Source organism: Carassius gibelio, chromosome A15 (assembly GCF_023724105.1).
Source record: "Carassius gibelio isolate Cgi1373 ecotype wild population from Czech Republic chromosome A15, carGib1.2-hapl.c, whole genome shotgun sequence".
Lineage (NCBI taxonomy): Eukaryota > Metazoa > Chordata > Actinopteri > Cypriniformes > Cyprinidae > Carassius > Carassius gibelio.
This window is the reverse complement of record NC_068385.1, coordinates 12,047,192-12,070,034: the sequence shown is the minus strand read 5'-3', so window position 1 is coordinate 12,070,034 and position 22,843 is coordinate 12,047,192. Positions and strand designations below refer to the sequence as shown.

At 44.3% G+C, this 22,843-nt stretch overlaps 1 protein-coding gene across 3 annotated transcripts in view; it reads left to right on the top strand.

Annotated features, from left to right (window-relative positions):
• The window catches only part of LOC128029210 (unconventional myosin-XVIIIa), a 97,161-nt gene that overhangs the window by 53,806 nt on the left and 20,512 nt on the right, over window positions 1–22,843 (top strand). For all 3 annotated transcript variants that reach the window (XM_052616839.1, XM_052616838.1, XM_052616837.1), the window contains exons 23-35: window positions 1,480–1,608; window positions 5,737–5,880; window positions 6,732–6,821; window positions 7,230–7,349; window positions 7,713–7,824; window positions 9,309–9,436; window positions 9,861–10,015; window positions 12,475–12,598; window positions 12,734–12,934; window positions 13,417–13,527; window positions 20,969–21,073; window positions 21,889–22,035; window positions 22,131–22,244. In XM_052616839.1, coding sequence (XP_052472799.1) covers window positions 1,480–1,608; window positions 5,737–5,880; window positions 6,732–6,821; window positions 7,230–7,349; window positions 7,713–7,824; window positions 9,309–9,436; window positions 9,861–10,015; window positions 12,475–12,598; window positions 12,734–12,934; window positions 13,417–13,527; window positions 20,969–21,073; window positions 21,889–22,035; window positions 22,131–22,244 — 1,680 coding nt within the window. The remainder of the gene's footprint in view (window positions 1–1,479; window positions 1,609–5,736; window positions 5,881–6,731; window positions 6,822–7,229; window positions 7,350–7,712; window positions 7,825–9,308; window positions 9,437–9,860; window positions 10,016–12,474; window positions 12,599–12,733; window positions 12,935–13,416; window positions 13,528–20,968; window positions 21,074–21,888; window positions 22,036–22,130; window positions 22,245–22,843) is intronic.

Below are 22,843 nucleotides of genomic sequence, written 5' to 3'. Positions count from 1 at the left end.
CTGCTCTCTTTGCACTCCTTCATCACCATTTGTATCCCCTTCTCTTCATGAGGAATGTCATTCTCTTGGTCTCCATGGAAAATGCTGCTATTTGACCCCCATGAAAGGACCTTTCCACCATGCTGACCTTTGGTGCTCGTGTTGGAAAAGACTGCCGAATCACAGACCCGCTGGGTGAATGTCACGGGGCGACTTGGCTAACAAGCAGCCGCACTCAATAGAGACATTTCTGAAAACTATCATCATGCTCTTCAAGTGAACGCTGCCAATAGTCTCTTAGGATGATATAATTCAGTAATATCGTGTTTCACACATGCTCCCTGATGCTGTGGGTAATGTAGTTGTGAGTATTTTAGCATCTCCACCTAATCTTACATTCGACTCGAGAGGATCCTGAATGAAGTTCTCGTTTGGGTAATATCAGGCCTTTTTTGCAGCACATCTTCTCTGACATTGAGAAATGAAACTCAATTTTCCCTTGCTACTCTCCTGAGGTGGAGGGGTCCCTCTCTGATATTACACCTGCCTGAAAGCAGATAAGTGTGTGTGTGTGTGTGTGTGTGTGTGTTGGCTGCCCAGCAGGTACCTCAGTCCTGATGTTCTAATTTACGGGGGTTGTAAAAGGTTGTGGGGAGCAATTCAGGGAAACGTATTGTCCTTTATTTTTATTTTTGGTTCCATTGGGTTGGCAGTCGAACGCCGTGGGGTCTGAAAGCTGTCAAACTTTACATGAATATGGAATCATTTCATAACACTCCAGTCTCCCCTATGATCTGGTGCTTGGAGCTCAGAGAGATTGCCTTCTATTATAACAATAACAGAGGCTCTACATCACTGAAAGGCTCTGGCTGCCTTTGATGTAAAAAGGAAGATTATACTGCAGAGCTGCTCCAGATAAAGGCTCAATCAAGAGGCATTTGTTGCCATTGCCTCAGATGAGTAGTAATTGCAGCAGTGGACTCTCATCCTCCCTTCTCTCTCTCTCTCTCTCTCTCTCTCTATAAATATATCGCAAATCAGTTTCCCATAGCAGTACTTCTTTCCAGCATAGGCTCTCAGGTACACCCCAGACCTGGTTCAGATATTAATTAGGATTCTGTTCATCTACATTAATCCATCTTTAAAACGAATAAAATGCTAATGCAATTAGAACATGTCCACAGAATTTGACGAATACACGTCTGGGAAAAAAAGCAAGGTCCACTTCCCTCAAATTTGTCTGATTAAATGGCCTAACGGATTAGGATTACGAGGTGTTAATCCAACTCAATTTGACACCACCACCACAGAGCGGAAAATTAAAAGTAAACAGAGCATGGGTTTAGAGGAAGTCCTCACACTTTCACACAGGGTGACTGCAGAACTTATTTACAGGGATGGAAAATCTTGACGATGAAAAAAAAAAATGTGACTGTGAACTATATATGTAGGTTAGAAAGTTTGTTTTATTTCCAGTTTCTCATGGTGGTCTATTTGCAGGTGTTCTTCAGAGCAGGTGTTTTGGCTAAATTAGAGGAAAACCGAGATATCCAGACCAGACGCAACATCACCCTGTTTCAGGCTGCATGCAGGGGCTACCTGGCCCGACAGACCTTCAAGAAACGGAAAGTAAGTTCTCTTTATCTTCTCTTTACCTTATAAAAAAGAATGCATGCTGTAAACAATATACACACCACTGAAATATTTAAGACATTTTAAGACACGTTTTGTCCCACCAGAGTGGAAATGTTTTTGTGTTTTAGCCTCTCTTTTCTGCTTCCTGTCAGAGCTCTCAGAGCTTGAGTTCATTTGTCGTTCAGTTTGTCTCCGAGTCCAGGAGGATGTGGTTGCTGTCTTGAGAAAATCCCTCTGGCTGTGGCCCCTGCTGACAGATAACATTCAATCAGTGCATCTCCGGGGAAGAAGCCACCTGCCCCACTGCCCTCCATCCGCCTATCGATTCTTCCGCCACTGAGGGCCTTACACTCTTGCCAGCCCCCTCTCTGTCCATTAATTTCTGCTTTGCAACTCACTCTGTCTATTTTTGGGTGTAAGCCCTGGCGTCTTCTATTTGGTTCTGTCTTCCTTTCAGTCTCTGATCTTTGTGCTCTATTCTCATTTTCTCACTTCCACACTCACGCTACCCTCAGTGGGATTGGCTCAGGATATGAGGGCCGGTCCTATAGTTCCCTGTGTCTCTGTCTCCTGAGTAGCCTTGGCCCCTGTCTCAGTAAAGTTTGCGTGAAAGAAGGAGGTGGGCTCGATGTAGCTCCTCACGCTGCTGTTGGCCCTCGGTGGTCAGCTGTCTTGCTTCATCAACAACATCCACTTCATCTTTCAGCGTTGCACAGAAACCAAAAAGGCTTTCCTTGGCGAGTCTTTGTTTTCAGGTTACCTCAGAGCTCCTGACAAGGAGACAAGACTGTTTACTGGATGTTTTCCTGTAAGTAAAAGGATCTTGAATGAGGTTGTTTGCACTTGTGGACTGTTGTTGGTATCGTAGATGTTAGTAGGGGTTGTTTTCTTCATTTAGACCCTGTTCTTTTGCTTTTGTTGTTTAGCAGGGCCCCTTGTAAGACATCTTTTGTAACACTGATTTGTAGGTGAGCTGCTTTATAGCTGTTGCCATAAAAGATGTTTTGTGTACCTCCAGATTTGTTTGACTTCTTTTAAGAAGTCCTTGACTAAGTACTGTAGCTTTCCATTTGCTGGCAGGGTCACTGTTATTTGGTTATTTTGTGTAGGGATTTGTACTGGACTGTTGCTGTGGAAAGTTTCCTCATGGGTTGTAACCTCAGACACCCATGGACTTGTCAGTCACTATGTAATGAATGCAGTCTCTTTCTTTTTCTGACAAGCTCTAATCTGATTTCTGGGATTCAAGGTACACAAATAAGTGATGTTAGTCTGATATCAGATATTAAGGCACTTACAAAAATTAAATATTCACAAGCATAATTTTATATTATGCAAAGGTATGTTTCTGAAATTTTTGTCTACAACCTGCCACAAGTGGACATTCTGTCTTTTTTATTATTTAATTAAAATACTGTATTAACATGTCTTACTTGTGCACTACCTTTAAACATTTTGGGGTAAGATGTTTTTTTAATAATGTTACAAAATATTTATATTTCAAATAAATGCTTTACTTGTCAAATAATGATAAAAGAATGCATCATGGTTTAATTAAAGAATGTTTCTTGTGCAGCAAATCAGCATATTAGAATGATTTCTGAAGGATCATGTAGCACTCAAGACTTGGGTAATGGCTGCTTAAAAATGAAGCCTTACCATCATAGGAATACATATTTAAATGTGTTACAATAGAAAACAATTATTTTAAATTATAATAATATTTCACGGTGTTTTTGTCAAATAAATGCAGCCTTGATGAGCATCGAAGAATTGAAAAATTGCATATTATTAATATTATAGACCTATGGTCAGTTATTTTACATGGCCTTTTCCAAGCTGTTGTGTATTTCTTGGCTAGAATAATCTGCTAATTGAGACATTACGCTGAAAATAAAATGTCTGGTTATGTGACACTATGTGACCTAGTGATGAAAACCGGTTTGGACAGAATCTCAGTATCATATCCTCTTCCAAATCTAAAAAAGTCAGTGGAAAGTTGAAGTGGAAACACCTAAATGTTTTACATCTGTTTTATAGGATGTATTAATAATCCCAAAACATGAAGCGTTGAGTTGCATTCTTATGGCAGATCCCTGAGAGACAGTCATGGTGGAACTGGCTTCCTCTTGCAAACCGCAATGCAAAATCAATTTGTCTCTCAGATCGATAATAGAGGGATCTCAGCACCTTGAAGTCTGTTCCAGTTTGCAGAGTGCGTTCTAAGCCTTTATTCCCTTCAGATTTCTCTGTCTTTCCTCTCTCCTTGTTTCTGTTGGTCTCTGTGGGGGGCATCTGAAAGGAGAACAACTCCACGTGGGCTTCTTTGAAGCTCGCTGGCTCCTCCCCAAGTTTCTTTGACGTTCAGCGGAAATGACAGTAGAGGGAGCTGGGAATTTCACGAATGCCAATCGAGTGTCTAATTAACTCATTGCCCAAAGACACAAGCTTTCGCTCCAAGTGTGAACAGGTGCCCTAGCAGACACGTGTGAGTGCGCTCAGATGTCCTTGTGTTCATACGCGTTGATGAATGCCACCTGCTGATCCATATTCAAATTCACACCACACACCTGTTGGAAGGGTTGTGGCCGATTTAGTTGGAGTCGCATCCTTTCGTACATTCCTCCTGCCAGGCTTCAGGGCTCACAGGCACCATTTCCTCCAGACTGCTATGTTAATTAGGAAGCTTTTCCTGATTTCACCATCTCTTACAAGCTGTTTAGATGGCTGTTTGGGGCATTTGTTATGGTCAAATTGTGGCAAATGAGCTGGGGTGCATATGTCAGCCACGCGCCGCCTCTGTTCTGTGCCGATGCTTTCTCGCCGTGACAAATTAGACGTAGCTCAAACGCAACGTGCGCAGACTCGGCTCCCTTAATGTGCTGAATTTGGCCTGTCTAATTGGGTTTCATATAATCCTCTATTATTTGAATCGTCCCTGTTCCTGCAGCATGTAAATCTTATGCAGGGTTTAAATCAGCTGCCAAGTAGTATTGAAGTTTAATTGAATTACTCAAAGGAGCTTGGGGCTTTTGCTTCGAGCTGCATTTCTACACAGTTGGTACGACTCCAGAATCACTCCTCTGTATGGCCTTCTGACAGCCTCATTGAAGAAAATGTGTTTGTTTTCCATTTCTTTTTCTTGTGATCAACACCAGTAATGGGCGCATTGCTGAGGGTTAGAATTTAAGCCATTTTTACGTCCACTTGATGGAGTAGAGCAGTGTTTTTCCAAACTGAGTCTAGAGTGGATATAAGTGGGTTGCACACTGAGATGTGTGAGATGACTGACTGAGCAGAAATATGAAAAATAAAAGTTCTCAACTTTTAATAAATTTGTGTGGTTGGCATATGAAATGATATGACATAGTCAGATTTATGAACAACTGACTCTCAGTCGGTTATATATATATATATATATATATATATATATATATATATATATATATATAAATATTTTCTTTTCCGGAATATTGCATTTAAACACTTCCTAAATATTAAATTAAATTTAATATGATAACATTTTGAAATTCATAATTAGTCCTATCCAATGTAATAAATAAAATGTAATATATGTATACATATATATATTATTAATTAATTTTTATTTTATTAATTTTTTTTACATTAAATTATTTTCCCTAAATTTTACTTTGTAAATATTTTACAAATATTATTATATTTAATAATAAAGTTGAATCTTTTTAATAATAATATTAGTTTTTAAATACTATAATTTAGTTTTAAATAATACATATTTTTTCTCATATTTCACTATAAAACATTTTGCTGGATCTTGAGGCTATGCCTCACTAGATGGTTCTTGCGTGTAAACATCCAGGAAACCCTGGAGTCCATAGTCATACCCTCAGGCTTCTTGTGGACCATACTGTGGATGTCCTGGAGCTGAAAAGGTCCATTCAGTGCTGGTTCTCCCAAGGGAAGCTCTTGGACCGTGGGGGCCTGGGCCTCCAAACACAGGCTTGCTATTTTCCATCTGGCCTCTGATTGGTTTGAAGTAACTGTACTTAAAAAGCACAGGACCTAAAGACCTGACAGTTTCTCACTAGCACAGCGGTAGTAAGAACATGCAGCCATAAACACAATGTCTCTGTTTTTCAGATCCAGGACTTGGCAATCCGCTGCATCCAGAAAAACATCAAGAAGAATCGGGGTGTGAAAGGCTGGCCTTGGTGGAAGCTCTTCACCACCGTCCGTCCTCTCATCGAGGTTCAGCTTACAGAGGAACAGATCCGCGGCAAAGATGTAAGCAGCCATCATCTTTGCTAACCACTTCAAATGCTTTAAATAGGCATGTCATGTACAGGTTTTGCCTTTTGACAATAGTACAGCTGAATTTAAAGCCCATCTGTGGCTTTTAATGCCCCTCTTGGTTTCTCCGCCCCACAGGGGTCCCTCCTAAATTCAGCTGCAGCTCTGTCGCACCCGAAGCGCCTTCTCTTTGATTACTGTCTCTGCGGCTTTGCCTCAATCCGAGTGTTTGTAGAGTTGTGTGTGTGTGTGTTTGTGAGTGGGGAGAGTGGCAGGGTGTGTATGCATACATTACCTATGTAGCTGGCTGGATCAAACGCAACTCTGCTTCCCGCGGGGAGTGCATTAGCATGTCACAGAGTGTGTGCGCTTGCGCGTGTGTGTGGGTTTCGTCTGCTGGGCCACTTCCCGCTGAGTGCTTGTGTAGCCATGCAGTCAGGCATGCTCCTGTGAGAGACCGACGGGTGCTGACACTGCCTCCAAACAGCCGGCTTTTAAAAAACAAACACACAGTCACTATCTCCCTTGCACAAACAGCCTTCAGAGCTGTAACCAATTGGCTGTAGCCAGCAGTTCTCTCAAGTTAGGAAAAGAAAAGTTTAAGAAAGGACGAGGTTTGCGGTAGCAGAGTCTGAACAGGACAGACTTTCTACCTGACAGTCTGTCATTCTGTTACCATTTCTAATTTATCTCACCTGTCTATCTCTATACTCCGCTAAATATTGTGGATGTCACAGTGTCTCAATGTCTGACTGTCTGTGGTCATTTCTCTTCGTATCAGCTGAATTCTTGTCATCCTATCTTTCTGGCTGTCTTATTGTTTTCATCTGATTGTCTGTCTTTAGGAGGAAATTCAGCAACTCAAGCTGAAGCTGGAAAAAGTGGAGAAGGAGAGGAATGAGTTGAGACTCAATAGTGACCGACTGGAAAGCAAGGTTAGTGCTGAAATTCGATTAACTTCAACTTTAATCAAATTACTTCAAATTGACTTCAGATTCAATTCAAATTTCAAACTTCTGAATATTGTTGTTAATAAATAATAAACAGAGATAGGTTTAAAGAAAAAAATGTCTCTTCAAGCATAACACATCTTTACATTTATATGTCCAATATAAGGCATCCATAATAAGATTCCAATATAAAGTTATTATGACACCTATACTAGTATTACATCAAAATAATAATACAAAATCACACCCCCACACACAAAAAATCCATCATCTGTGTGTGATAATACAGATGTGAAGTGCGGCATGTGTGTGTGAGATGAGCTCATACATTACTCTAAAGTTTGCATGGAGCATGTGTGACACATCTAGTGGACGCACACTTGTGTGTTTCAGATCGCAGAACTGTCATCAGAGCTTGCAGATGAGCGCAACACGGGCGAATCTGCCTCGCAACTTCTGGAGTCCGAGACCTCGGAGAGACTGAGGCTAGAGAAAGACATGAAGGAACTACAGGTACCACACACACACTTCTGAACAGAAATCACGTTTTGACTTCATGGTTTTCTGAGGAAATCTCCTCATGCCTGAAATAGATATTTTCTGACAATGCACAGACAGTGGAGTTCATGCAGCAGAGCGAGAGCCGTGTACAGCTTGTGTCGTCTCATATTAAATATCAATGTGAAAGACGTAGTGTGTGTGAGCGAGAGACTGCAGGTGTTTGTCTCTGAATGCCTGGTGTGTGCATGTTTGTGTTTCCTAGACTCAAGGTTGCCTGTGTGAGCAGATGGTCTGAGTATTTCCCTGCAGAACAGAGAGTTGATGTGCTCTGCGTCTCTGTGTGTGTGTGTGTGTGTGTGTGTGTTTGCATGTCAGGCCAAGTTTGACACCATGAAGAAGCAGACAGATTCTATGGAGATGGAGGTGATGGAGGCACGACTCATACGTGCATCAGAGCTCAACGGGGAAATGGATGAGGATGACACAGGTGAGTTCGTGACGTCACTTCCTGGACCGAGCAAGTTTGGAATCGAATGTATAATGAGGTCTCAGTGAAAGGGAATTCCCTCATGATGGCTGAGCTTTCAACAGAAGCTATCAGAGCCCTCCTGAATCATTTTAGCAGAATTGAAGGGTTATCTGGGATGATTTCCATGAGTGTGGCGGCCCATGGCTCTCTGGTGAGGAGGAGAGCTTCGGGTGTGCTGAGCATTTCAGCGTGGCACCTCCAGACAAATGAGAAAATAATCTTTAGCATCAGAGCTGCTGCTCCTCATTAAGCTGTTTATATGGAAATGCCTGGGGGCGCTAAAAACAACAAACAATCTCCCCGTCTCTCTCACTCTTTTTTTATTCCTTTATACTTGAGTTTGTGGAACTTTCCACGAAGAGGGAAAATTTTGTAGTTCACTTTTTGTGTGTGTGTGTGTGTGTGTGTGTGTAACAGACAAAAATCCATGTATTTTGCTTTGAGAGCTGTCAGATATTTAAACTTGATCTACCTTGCATTAAAAGTAAGTTTTAAACACATCAGATCATTTTTTGGGGGGCCCGACTTAGACATTATTACCTAGTTGACTGTATCTAACAATTTTAATTCATTTATCATCAGACCATTGCTAAATTGGTCACTGCAAGCTTATAAGTAATACTTTGTTGCACATTTTGAATGCAGCCCTGTTCATGTTGATTTTGTGACCCCCCCCCCCCCCCCCCCCCCCCCTTACTTCTTTCTCTGTCCCTCCTATTTCTTCTCCTGTTGGTGGGCACAAGTTCTCTGTGAAAGCCTGACGGTGATCATACTCAGTAGTGCTCTTCTTAGAATCACTGCTGTCATGAACAGAGCTCATTTTAATGCATGTGTCAGACTGGTGACTGCTTGTTCTCACCTCTGTGTCACACAGCTTATCTCTAAGGCTTAATGCTAATCCACAAACATTTGATTTATTCCACTTTCCAGCAATTACGTTCTCTAATGGTGACGTGGATGGGCTCCACTCAGCATGCCGTCGCTAAAGCCACCTCTCATATCTACGTTTCAGAGCATTTAATTTTCCTGCTTTGATTTATTGTGTGTATTTGCAGTTTTTCCCAGCTTGTTAGATATCGGTCATATTCGCTGAATAGGATTTTGTGTGAGCCATAATCAAAAGGATTCTGGTGAAATATCCTTGGCAGAGGTCCATACTTTAAACCTCGGCTCGATTCAGAGAATGATCGCAGACAATCTGGCCCACAGCGTTTCATCTTGAAAATCATATTGCAATTATGATGCCAAATAATATTATGTAACTGCTTTATGATAGATATCAGACATCTCAAATTGCACCACAAACTGCACTGAACCTGTTGAGTACTTGGACTATGTGCACTACTTCACTTTGAAGCACTGACATATTTATTTAATTAAATAACAGCCTTTTGCATTTGAGTAAACACACGAGTCCATCTTGCAATGAATTGTGTTTTCAGGAGGAGAATGGAGGCTCAAGTATGAGAGAGCCATCAGAGAGATCGAGTTTACCAAGAAGAGACTCCAGCAAGAGTTTGATGACAAACTGGAGGTTGAACAGCAAAACAAGAGGCAGTTGGAGAGAAAGGTAAGTGACGTGACATGTGGCCAAGTATGGTGACCCATACTCCGAATTAGTGCTCTGCATTTATACCATCCAAAGTACAAAGTTACACACTCAAATGCTAACAGCTCTGGTTATTTTGCCAGCACCCACAAGGAATGTCTAGGAATGCATAATATTGGTTCCATATCTATTATATATTAGTCATTTATTTATTTATGGAAATCAATACTGTCCTTAATTTAAATAATAGTGCATTTCTACTGACTTTATTCTACCAAACTAACCCACACATCATAAATCCTCAGACTTTACTCGTATTGTCATTGTGGTCCAACACAACAGCATGTACTGTCTCAAACTTGAATGTATTAGCTGAAACTCATACATCTAGACAAGACACACACTGGATGGGAATATCCCCTTCAATGAGAATCTGTGTGTTTAGCTGACAGACCTGCAGGCAGACAATGAAGAGGTGCAGCGCGTGGTGCAGCAGCTGAAGAAGAAATGCCAGAGACTGACAGCCGAGCTGCAGGATACCAAACTGCACCTGGAGGGGCAGCAGAGCCGCAACCACGACCTAGAGAAGAAACAGCGCAAGTGAGTCAGACCAGATAAAGATTTATTAAGGAAATTGATTATTACACCTCTTACGGAGGATGTCATAGTGTAGCAAAATATTTGGTGTTTGAATGTCTCTTTTCCGTACCCAAAGAGACATCTCATTGGCCTAAAATCCTTTTCTTTATAACTCTGTGCTATAGTGCTAGGTATCAATACAGCAGGGCTGCACAATTAATCAAAATTAAATCACAAAGGCGGTAAATCGAGATTACTGTGTTTTTGAGTATAAGTCGCATCACTCCAAAAATATGTCATGATGAGGAAAAAAACATATATAAGTCGCACTGGACTATAAGTCGCATTTATTTAGACCCAAGAACCAAGAGAAAACATTACCGTCTACAGCTGCCAGAGGGCGCTCTAGGCTGCTCATTATAGGCTACAGGAGCACTGAGCAGCATAGAGCGCCCTCTCGCGGCTGAAGACGATAATGTTTTCTCTTGGTTCATTTCTCTTGGTTCAGTTCTATCGGTTCATGTCAAATTAATTTTGATAAATAAGTCGCACCTGACTATAAGTCGCAGGACCAGCCAAACTATGAAAAAAAGTGCGACTTATAGTCCGGAAATTACGTTAGGTAGAAGCTGTCATGCATATCTTTCAGTGAAGCACGGTTCTGTGATAAGCATTAATTCTACATCCAAAGGCCAGAGGAAACTCCAAATACACCTTGCAGAAGAAACCCAGGAAATTCCTACAGTGGTTGCTAAATAAACAGATTTAACTACCTTTATTGATTCAATGTGATTAATAAACACAAGACTATGACAATATATGGTTTATAGGAGTTTATCTTATTATAATTTTTATTATAATAAATTATATAATAATGCAATGCTAATCGACATAGCCTTTATCACTGCTTAAAATAGTATGAAATATGTTGCGTGGCTTCATTCTGTTTATGAAGTCACATCATCTCACAGAAGGATGTATTTCAAATGCACGACTGACATTATGAAGTGAGTTTGGAGTAAAAACGTTATTAAATGTGGTATTTTCACGTGCTTTCAGATGGAGCAGCATTTACTACACAGAGCCGTAGTTCACCGAGAAGTTACGCAAACAGCTTTCATAATCGCAGAACGATTTCATAATTGCGTAATTAAATCGTCTGCGATTATGAACGCAATTTTGCATAACTTGTCAGTGAACTTTGGCTCTGTGTATTAAATGCTGCTCCATCTGAACGCACTTGATGGAGATTTACTACTTATCACAGAACCGGCTTTACTGAGAAGATGCGCATGACAATCACATTCGATTAATCGTGCATTTCGATTCTGATTCACAGACCAGTTTATACAGAACAGTTTTAACTTCTCTTTTAATTAAATAACTTAAAACTTGAAAATCTTTATAGTTATAATTTTCCTCCTTGTTGTGAAAAAGCCTTAAGAGCAGCCCACCAGGGCCTCAGTAACGAGCATCTGAAAATTAAATCTGTAAGACTATCATTACTCCGAGCAGAAGGCCGTAAGCAGAGTGACGTGGTTAATGTGTAAAGGTGCTGCAGCTAAGCCTCTTTAGACTCTTGAGTAAACAGTCGGAGGCTGTGCCTGTCCCTGCGGAGGGGATGTGAGAAAGTCCACTCTAAATATAATGATCAGCCTGAGGCTCAGTGCAGATTTAGTCAGTAGAAGAGATGGGGAGAGGGCAAAGAGAGCGGCCCTTCATCTCTCTGTGGGGCTCAGATTAACACTAAGAGTTGCATAAGACTCATTTACGGGATCATAACAGGGCCTTGGAGAGAAGGGGGTGGAGAACGAGATAGAAAAAATAGGGAAAACAGAAAAGAACAAATTGATTTGCCCCAAAGCGTCACGACTCCCCCCTCCTCGCTCATTGTTGCCCACTTTCAAGTTAACCCAATCAGAACACTTTTCCCTAATGCCCCTCCTGACACACACGTCACACACAATTCTGTAAAGCTTAGATGAGTTTTGGATTCTCAACACTCTGCGATGCTTGGCTATTTTAGGAAAAGCAGGTATGTTATTTCGTGTTGTTGTTGTTTTGTATCATGTTTTTTGTCTTCGGTCCCACTTTATTTTGAGGTCCAGTTCTCACTATTAACAAACCATTAACTACAAAAATTTGCCTCAAGAAACTCCTTATTTTGTGCTTAATAATAGTTAGTAATATAGTAGTTAAGTTTAGAATTAGGAATTTGAATATGGCCATGCAGAATATGTGCAACCAGTTAATTGGTCACTTTTCTAAAGTGCTACTTACTTTTTTTAATATATATATTTAAGACACTTTAACCTTGTACTTTGATTTTAGTTTAGTGCTTGTGGAATCATTTGTGATGGTCTCAGCAGATCATGTGCACGATGGCAGCTCGTTCCTCTCCAGGAGCAGAGAGAGTAAAGCCTCTGGAAACATCTTTTTTGAGATTAAGCTTGTTGATGGTGTGAATGCAATGTCTGCAGGTTTGACTCTGAGCAGACTCAGAGTCAGGAGGAGGTGCAGAGAGAGAAGAGCCAGCGAGAGAAACTGAGCAGAGAGAAAGACATGCTGACCGGGGAAGTGTTCAGTCTTAGACAACAACTGGAGGTCAGAAACCTCTCTTATATCATCCTTCTTTGTTGTCTCTCACTCACAGACCTTTCCCGGCTGTGACGTATACGTGTCTGTGTGTGCCGAGTCCAGACTGAGTTGTGCTAAATGAGTTTTTCTCTGCTCTCTCAGGATAAGGATCTGGAGATATGTGCTGTCAATCTGAAGCTCGAGCAAATGGAGGCTGAGCTTCAAGATCTGAACTCACAGGAGTCAAAGGACGAGACGTCATTGGCCAAGGTTAAAAAGCAGCTTCGTGACCTTGAGGCAAAGGTCAAAGATCAAGAAGAAGAACTTGATGAGCAGGCTGGAACCATTCAGATGCTGGAGCAGGTAATCAAACACTCATACATTTTTCAATCTTGGTGGGAACTTTATACATTTTTTTTAACTAACTTTCGCAACAATTTTGTCTAAGTAAACCTATGCACAAACACACCACACTCCAACCAGCCATACTCTCGTGACAACATGTCAATAAAATAAAGATATACATTGTATTGAGTGCATGATGTTTAATGTATTATTTCTTGGAATGATGCACTTTTCTCTACGCATGCAATTTTCATCTGCCGTGCGTAATATGCTAATTCATGTAAAATTAGCTGATGTGTCTCTGTGAAGAAACTCTCAATACCCACAGTCTGCATTCATTATAATAATAATTACAGCATTTTATTGGCCTGTGCGACAGGGATATTTTGCATATATATACCTGTATGCACATGTCATCTATTCCAGTGGATTCCAATGCGTGCGTGCTTGCAGAAGGTGTGGATTTGTGTTCACTGAGCTGTTGGTGTTCTGACCTGCAGGCCAAGCTCCGTCTGGAGATGGAGATGGAGAGACTGAGACAGACGCATTCGAAAGAGATTGAGAGCAAAGACGAGGAGGTGGAGGAGATCAGACAGTCCTGCAGCAAGAAGGTATGATACAGTCAACTAACTGTTACACAACAATAACTGATACTAATTATTACAACCTTTGGCTTGTTAGCTTCATTGTATGAAATATCCATAATTTCATTAGACATTTCAGTGGGTGAAATAAGTATTTGATCCCCTGCCAACCAGCAAGAATTCTTGCTCCCACAATTTGGTTATATGCCCATGTGGAACACCGATTAGTCGGGCCACTTTAAGTTACACCTAATGTCAGCTTGCTAGGTGTATAAGACACCTGTCCACACAGCCTGTATCTTCTATTCCAATCTCTGCCGCCACCATGGGCAAGTACAAAGAGCTGTCAAAGGATGGCAAAAACAAGATTGTAGATCTGCACAAGGCTTGAATGGGCTACAAGACCATCAGCAAGAAGCTTGGTGAGAAGGAGAAGAAGACACATGTACAGGCCAGGCCAGGCCATGTACAGGTAAGTTTGCCCAAGAACATCTAAATAATTCAGAAAAGGCTTTGGAGAAAGTGTTGTGGTCAGATAAGACCAAAATTTAGCTCTTTGGCATTAACTCGACTCACTGCGTTTGGATGGAGAGAAATGCTGACTATGACCTCAAGAACACCAGCCCTAGAGTCACACAGGCTGGTGGAAACATTATGCTTTGGGGCTGTTTTTCTGCTAAGGGTACAGGAGGACTTCACCGTATTGAGGGGCAAATGGATGGGGCCATGAACTGTAAAATCTTGGACGAGAACTTCCTTCCCTCAGCCAGAACACTGAAGATGTCTTCCAGCACGACAATGACCCGAAACATACCTCCAAGGCAACACAGGAGTGGCTCAAGAAGAAGCACATTAAGGTCATGGAGTGGCCCAATTACTCAATTACTCATGTCGTTCAGAACCAGCAAAACCTTTGTTCATCCCTGGAACCCAAATTAAGATATTTTTTTATGAAATCCGAGAGCTTCCATAGTCAGCATTACAACTGACATATTCAAGAACCAGAAAGTTAGTAAGGAAATTGTTCAAATAGTCCATGTGACATCAGTGGTTCAACAGTAAATGCCTGAAAGTCCTGCACTGTAAATTAAGCCACTGTAAAATAATTAACCAAAACCTTATTATTATTATTTTCTTTTAATAACAAGTTTTGTCAAGATAAATCAATATCTCAGAAAAACATCTGTTATGTCAAAATTATGATTACAAAAAAATTACTTTACAACTGGTTTTCAGATGTTCAAGCGTGTTCAGTTCCCTTTCAATACTTCACTCGTACTGCGTCGAAGACGCATATGGGAAAAACCCCCTTTTTCTCCTGAACTGAAGCCTTATTCAATCACGCAGTGAAACTGCACAGCCATTGGATCGTGCAGTGCTATTAAAACAAACCAATGGCTTGGCAGCGGTGCTGCACGAACCTATGGCAGCGAAGCCCGCCAAAGCCCGCCAATATGGGCGGGGAATCTGGCTATATATTGGCCGCTTCGCCACAGGAATTCAGATTATTTCTCCTTCAGCGACGACGTCACATCGCTTCGCTGATCTCCGCTGAACTGCTCGCCGTTGACACGCCTCGCACTGGAACGCGACTGCCGGTCCCCACCGCAGATTCATCGCTTCCCTGCGGCCATCCGGTGAGATATATTGAAAGAGCAAATTTCTCTAAAAGAGCCTTTTTCTACGGCGTTGTTGCAAATGCCGTCTCGTCATTGCAGCTCGTGCAGAGCCCCTCTGCACGCTGATGACGGGCACAGCGAGTGTGTCGCGTGCTTGGGGAAACCCCACGCTGACACAGCACTCGCGGGGAATTCATGTTCTCATTGCGAGAACATGAATATCGCCTCTCTGCGCTCGCGAATCGCTTTCTTTTCAGAGAGCGATCTCGCTCCTCGCGCCCTCCCTTTTTCTTCCTCCCGCGAGCCGGCGAGGAAGAAAAGGCGGGGCAGAGGATTAAAGCAGCAGGATGAAAGCGAGCTCACGCCGGCTCAGCCCCCGCGTGCCTCGTTTTCTCCGCCCAGAGGGGATTCCCCAGTCCTCTTTGTACAGCCAGACCAGTGTCCCTCTGCTGCCGCGAGTGATCTGGTTTTGTTTGGAGGGACTGAGGAGGAACTGCTAGAGGACAGCATGTCTCTAGCCGCTTCAGATGCTGAGGAGCTGTCGGGCTCGCCGGACCCCGCCCCCTCGATGTCATCTGAACCAAACCGCTCGAAACTCGGGATGGACGCCGAGCTTATCCGCGTTCTCTCCAGGGCAGTGGATGAGCTGGGTCTGGATTGGTCTCCTCCAGAGGAACCAGCCCGTAGCCGTCTGGATGAATGGTTTCTGCCGGGGCGCCAGCAAGCCCCTCGTCAGCGAACTGCTCCGTTCTTCCCGGAGGTCCACGACGAGCTCACTAAATCGTGGCGCGCCCCCTACTCAGCGCGCCTGCGTACTTCATCTTCATCCGCCCTCACCTCAATTGACGGCGCTGATGAAAGAGGATACGAACGGCTGCCGCCGCTGGACGAGTCTGTGGCCGTGCATCTCTGCCCGCCAGCAGCTATTGGATGGAAAGCCAAGGCCAACCATCCGTCCAAACCCTGCCGTACGACGTCGGCGCTCGCCGGGCGTGCCTACTCATCGGCAGGGCAAGCAGCCGCGGCGCTCCACTCTATGGCGGTGCTTCAAGTCTTCCAGGCCAAACTTCTCGCCGCCACCGACGAGTCTGGCCCAGATGTCGCCACACTCAGGGAGCTGAGAAGTGCAACAGACTTGGCGCTGCGTGCTACCAAGAGCACCGCCCAGGCCATTGGGCGCTCGATGGCTAACCTGGTCGTCTTGGAGCGCCACTTATGGCTCAACCTTACGGAGATCAAGGATGCTGACAGAGCCCAGTTCCTAGACGCACCGATCTCCCCCAGCGGCCTCTTTGGCCCGGCGATAGAGGGATTCGCCGAGCGTTTCACAGAGGCGCAGAAGGCGTCCCAGGCAATGCGACACTTCCTGCCGAAGCGCGCTTCATCTGCTGCCAGTCGCCCCAGACAGGTGCCGATTCGTCAGCCTCCTAAGCAAGCGCCAGCTGCTACCACCGCAGCCCAGCCGGTGAAACCCGAGCCTCGACACCGTTCTCGCTCGGCCACCAGACGGTATCAGTATCCCAAGCGCATGGGACCCCGGCCCAAGATAGTGCTGGACCCTGCGCCGCCGCCGTCATCCTGATCGACAGGAAAGAAAGAGGAGGGGGCTAAGTCTCGCCACAGCCGGACCACCCCCCAAACTTCCCCGTGTGTTCTGCCGTCCATCTCCAGATGTCGACGAAGTTGTTCCTGCTGCAAACAATGGGCCCTTGTTAGTGCCCAGACAGCAAAGCGCTGTTATAGTGCAAAAAATAAAAAACACACTCCTTCACAAAAAGAGCAGTTCTCCTCACACAACACTCACGAGTGCTATGTCCCCCCACGGCGGTCAATCACTCGAGTTAATACAACCTCTGTCCATCCGGGCCTCACAATGGCAAGCCATTCCCGGGGTATCAGATTGGGTCATGGGAGTAATAAAACACGGCTATTCCCTTCAGTTCGCACGACGGCCACCACGCTTTCGCGGGGCGGTCACCACTTCAGTGCACAACGAGAACGCTCACGTTCTTCGTGCCGAAGTGAAAAATCTGCTGGTGAAGGGAGCTATAGAAATCGTTCCCCCAGCACACCGCGACTCAGGGTTTTACAGCCGTTACTTCCTGGTTCCCAAGAAGGATGGTGGGCTGCGCCCCATCCTCGATTTAAGACATCTGAACCGTGCCCTCATGAGACGGCGCTTCAGAATGATCACATTGAAACAAATCCTCTCGCAAATACGCTCAGGGGATTGGTTCTTTTCGCTGGATCTGAAAGACGCTTACTTTCACATCCAGATAGCCCCACGTCACAGGCCGTTCTTGAGATTTGCCTTCGAGGGCGTGGCTTACCAATACAAGGTCCTCCCCTTTGGGCTGTCTCTGGCGCCTCGCACGTTCACAAAGTGCATGGATGCGGCTCTCTCCCCTCTCAGGCAGAAGGGCATCCGCATTCTCAATTACCTCGACGACTGGCTAGTTCTAGCTCAGTCAGAGGGGGAGGCATTGGGTTACAGAACTGTGCTCCTCAGCCATCTGGAATGCCTGGGGCTCAGGGTGAACTTTGTCAAGAGCTCACTGTCCCCCAGCCGGCGGATATCGTTTCTGGGAACAGTGTTAGACTCAGTGACAATGAGGGCAACAATGGTGAAGGAGCGCGCTGCGGCTCTACAGCGACTTGCGGCCTCTTTCAAAATAGATGCTTCTCGACCCCTAAAGACATTCCAGAAGCTGCTGGGTCTTATGGCGGCGGCATCGCCGGTGCTGGAGCTCGGGCTGCTTCGTATGCGCCCCCTCCAATATTGGCTGAAACCACGTGTTCCACCTCATGCATGGCGTCACGGACGCTTGAATATCAAGGTGAGTCAGGACTGTATTTCGGCCCTGACCCCTTGGAGGGACATGCAATGGATGGAACGGGGTGCTCCACTTGGTATGGTTTGCAGAAGGAAAGTGATCTCCACAGACGCGTCCAACAAGGGTTGGGGCGCGCTGTGCGAAGGGAAACCCGCTTTCGGCCAATGGTCGAAAGAGGAGAGCAGGCTTCACATCAACTGCCTCGAGATGATTGCAGTTCAACGAGCCTGCCAGAGCTTCCTGTCAGACCTAAAGAGCCACCACGTGCTGGTCAGATCGGACAGCATGACGGTGGTCTCTTATATAAATCACCAAGGTGGGCTGTCGTCGACGCGTCTCTTCAGACTGACGTCGCGACTGCTGGAATGGACCCAAAGCAATTTGGGGTCCCTGAGAGCAGTGCATCTTCCGGGCAAGCTGAACAAGGGCGCGGATATGCTGTCAAGAAGCGGAGTCTCCTCAGAAGAGTGGAGACTCCACCCGCAGACGGTTCAGAAGATATGGGAGGTCTTTGGCAGAGCGGAAATAGACCTCTTTGCCTCAAAAGACAACTCTCATTGCCCAATATATTTTTCCAAGATCAAGGACGCGTTGTCCCAGGACTGGCCCAACCGTCTTCTTTATGCTTTTCCTCCGGTCCCTCTGATTCCCCAAGTAATCAGGCGGGTCAGGGACCAGAGATGCAGGGTTCTGCTTGTAGCCCCATTCTGGGAAAATCAGCACTGGATAGCCGACCTGTCGCAGATGCTGACTGCAGCCCCATGGCCCGTTCCCCTGAGACGGGACCTCCTTTCTCAGGCGGACGGGACGATTTGGCATCCACACCCAGAGAAGTGGTCTCTGCACATTTGGTCGCTCGACGGGAGCCCGCGGGACTCCCTGAGTGTGTGCTAGACACAATTTCACAGGCTAGAGCTCCGTCTACACGACGCCTCTATGCCTCCAAATGGTCTGTGTTCTCCACATGGTGTTCAGACCATGGTGAGAGCCCGACCTCTTGTGACGTATCAGTGATACTGTCATTTTTGCAAGAGCTCTTGGAGAAGGGACGATCCCCCTCCACGCTCAAGGTCTATGTAGCAACTATAGCGGCATCACACGCCCTTATAGCAGGCCAGTCGGTGGGCAGAAACGACTTAGTCGTCCGATTTATGAGAGGTGCCAGACGGCTTCATCCGCCTTGCCCTCCCACCGTCCCTTCTTGGGACCTGCCCACGGTGCTGAGAGCCCTGAAGGGGGCCCCCTTTGAACCGCTACAGTCCATAGGCCTTAAAGCCCTGTCGCTAAAGACCGCTCTGCTATTGGCACTAGCGTCTGTTAAGCGTGTGGGTGATTTGCAAGCACTTTCGATGAGCCCTAATTGCCTAGAATTCGGGCCTAACGACTCGAGGGTCGTCCTGAAACCGAGGCATGGCTATGTGCCAAAGGTGCTCTCCACACCTTTTAGAGCACAAGTGGTCACCCTCTCTGCGTTACAAAACACAGAGGAGGATCCAGGGCTGAATCTACTTTGCCCAGTGAGGGCTCTAAAAGTCTACATAGAGCGTTCTGCACCAATAAGACGATCAGAACAGCTCTTCATATGCTTTGGAAACCGCACCAGAGGGTTACCGGTCTCTAAGCAAAGACTTTCAAGGTGGATTGTGGATGCAATCCAGCTAGCCTACTCTTCTTTGGGCCTGCAAAGCCCAATTGGAGTAAGAGCCCATTCGACGAGAGCAGTGTCTTCGTCTTGGGCATGGTCTAATGGTGTGACTATCGCAGAAATTTGTGAGGCGGCTGGCTGGAGCTCGCCGTCCACATTTGCTAGATTTTACAATCTAGACGTCCCAGCGCTTCATGCTAGGGTACTTTCTGTGTGAAGGTCACCTTCTTGTTCCTCATTTGCATGCTCTTGGCCATTCTTGCCCAAGGCTCAAGCTCTACTCGTATGCACTCGGTCCCTTGGCTACTGAGGCGATACGAACACGGGATGATCAGGCTAGGCCAGACGTAACCTCATTGAGCTTATTCTGCCCCTAGTTGCTATTATCATATCTTGGTTTAACAAATCAAGTTTGATTGCGTTGGTCGTCCTCCCTTCTTAGCATGGCGTGATTGAACTGGGTTCCCATATGCGTCTTCGACGCAGTACGAGTGAAGTATTGAAAGGGAACGTACTCGGTTACTAACGTAACCTCGGTTCCCTGAAATACGGGAACGAGTACTGCGTTCCTTGCCATGCTAAAAAGGCTGCACAACTCAGTCGTCGCTTCAGTCGAAGTAACCTGAATTCCTGTGGCAAAGCGGCCAATATATAGCCAGATTCCCCGCCCATATTGGCGGGCTTTGGCGGGCTTCGCTGCCATAGGTTCGTGCAGCACCGCTGCCAAGCCATTGGTTTGTTTTAATAGCACTGCACGATCCAATGGCTGTGCAGTTTCACTGCGTGATTGAATAAGGCTTCAGTTCAGGAGAAAAAGGGGGTTTTTCCCATATGCGTCTTCGACGCAGTACTCGTTCCCGTATTTCAGGGAACCGAGGTTACGTTAGTAACCGAGTACGTTTTATAACATCTTAATTGCTAATGTTCGGTTCTTATGCAGAGTTCATTTCAACTTCTGTACAACATAAATAAACAAGACATATTCGCCCATTCAGCATTGTTCAGTGCAGCTCTCGTTGCAGATAGCGCCTTTCACATTTGCGGAGTGTCTTTGCCGTGGAGGTGCAGATAAGCTGAACTCATTGAGTTTTGTCTTGATGTATAATTCATGGGGCTGCTATTTTATATTTCTTCAAGTATAGTTCACCTTTACCTCCTTTTCACTGAACTAGTCAAGCTGCCAGTACAGTGCATCCCATAATTACCCTTCTTTCTCACAACTGAGTCCCTTGATTGACACTTGAAGGTGCTCAGAAGCATCTGAAGACACTTTTAGGGAATGTGTTTATATGTCTGGATTGACTCTTCAGGGCAAACCTACTTCTCAAAGCCCTCTATGATGTTCTGTTATTGTGCTTGTGTGTGAGCAGCTCAAGCAAATGGAGGTGCAGCTGGAGGAAGAGTATGAAGAGAAGCAGAAGGTCTTGCGTGAGAGGAGAGACCTGGAAGCCAAGCTGATGAGCGCTCAAGAACAGGTACTTACTATATATACAGTACTACATCAGTGTTTGAAATATGGTTTCAAATATGGTAGATTAGTAATATTGCGCTGCACTTAAGTTCATTTTCTAATTTATTTTAATTTTCATTTTAGGTATTCATTTATTTTCAACAGACTTTGTTTACAGACCTGAAATAAAATGTTTGAAGCTTTTAGTTATGTATGTGTGTACTCCTTTTAGCCATTCAAAAGTATGTGGCCAGTATGTTTTTTTTTCTTTTATTCAACGAGAGTGCATTAAATTGATCAAAAGTAACAGTAAAGGCATTTATAATGTTATAAAAGATTGAAATTAATGAATGATTATTTATTTATGTATTAATTACTGGTATTTAAAACTTTATATTATTAAAAGAAAAGAAAGATTTCAATTAAACATGTCATGTGACACTGAAAACTGAGTTATGGGTGCTGAAAATTCAGCTTTGTCCTTACAGGAATAAATTACATTTAAAATTATAATAATATTTTACAATTTTGCTGTTTTTACTGTATTTTTAATTAATAAATGCAACCCTGGTTGAGCATAAGAGTCTTCTTTAAAAACCAGACAGTTACATACCTTACAAAACCCAGTTTTACAGACAGTGCTGTATATATACATTTAAAATGTAACGTCTTTCTGTAAATCACAGGTCAAAAATGCTAATGACTCATTTCACACTTTTTGGGGTAAATCCAAATCATCCTTAAACTTCAAGTTTAGGACTAGCCGAGCAAATCATGTAAATAAAGGTATTTGCTATATTTATGTAGAACCGGTATTTAAAATCTCTTTGGTGATTTCAGGTGAGCCACAGAGATGTGGAGACAGAAAAGCGTTTGAGAAAAGACCTGAAGCGCACAAAGGCCTTGCTGGCTGATGCCCAGCTCATGCTGGATCACCTGAAGAACAACGCTCCCAGCAAGAGAGAGATCGCTCAGCTCAAGAACCAGGTCTGTTTCTCAGCTCTCCTGGGCTCTGTAGTTAACACATCTTATATAACACCCTTCAAAAACATACACTTACTTATGTGTGCATGCCTTCACAGCTCGAGGAGTCGGAGTTCACTTGTGCTACTGCGGTCAAAGCCCGGAAGTCAATGGAAGTGGAGATTGAGGACCTCCATGTCCAAATGGATGACATGTCTAAATCCAAGCAGGCGGTAAGTCTGCCTGTCTTTGAGAAAGAACAAAACTGAATTGTTTTTACATCTTTTACGTTAGAGTCAGAGCAAGATCATCTCACACACACCGACAAAGTACAAAGAGGTGGGAGCCAGGATGTCATTTCAATTACTTACCACGGGGAAATGATTTCCGCCCATAATAGCACATTTCTAATTTGAACAGGATGTATCAGCGTGAAATACATTACACTTTAATAATTCTGTCATTGATTCAGTATTATTTCAGCATGGAGAAAATTGTGTAATTGTGTCCTCACTGTAGCGTATTATGAAGTGATACCAGGAGAGACGGATGCAGCCAAATTCTGCAGATGCTGTTCCCCTGACGCTGCCTCCATAATGTCTTTTTTTTTGGTCTCGTCGCCGCCTGTAATATTTGCTCAGCTCTCTGGAGCAAGAGACACTCTGACAGAAGGATGCGGTGAACATTTTAATTTTCTATCGAGCCGCAGCCACGCTCAAGCATTGTTTTAGTGCACAGTGTTTTTCTGGGTTTTGCTAAACCTGTCTCTCTTCTAAATATTGTCATATTGATTAGCAAGGCTGTGATAAATGGTCTGGTCACGATCACTGTC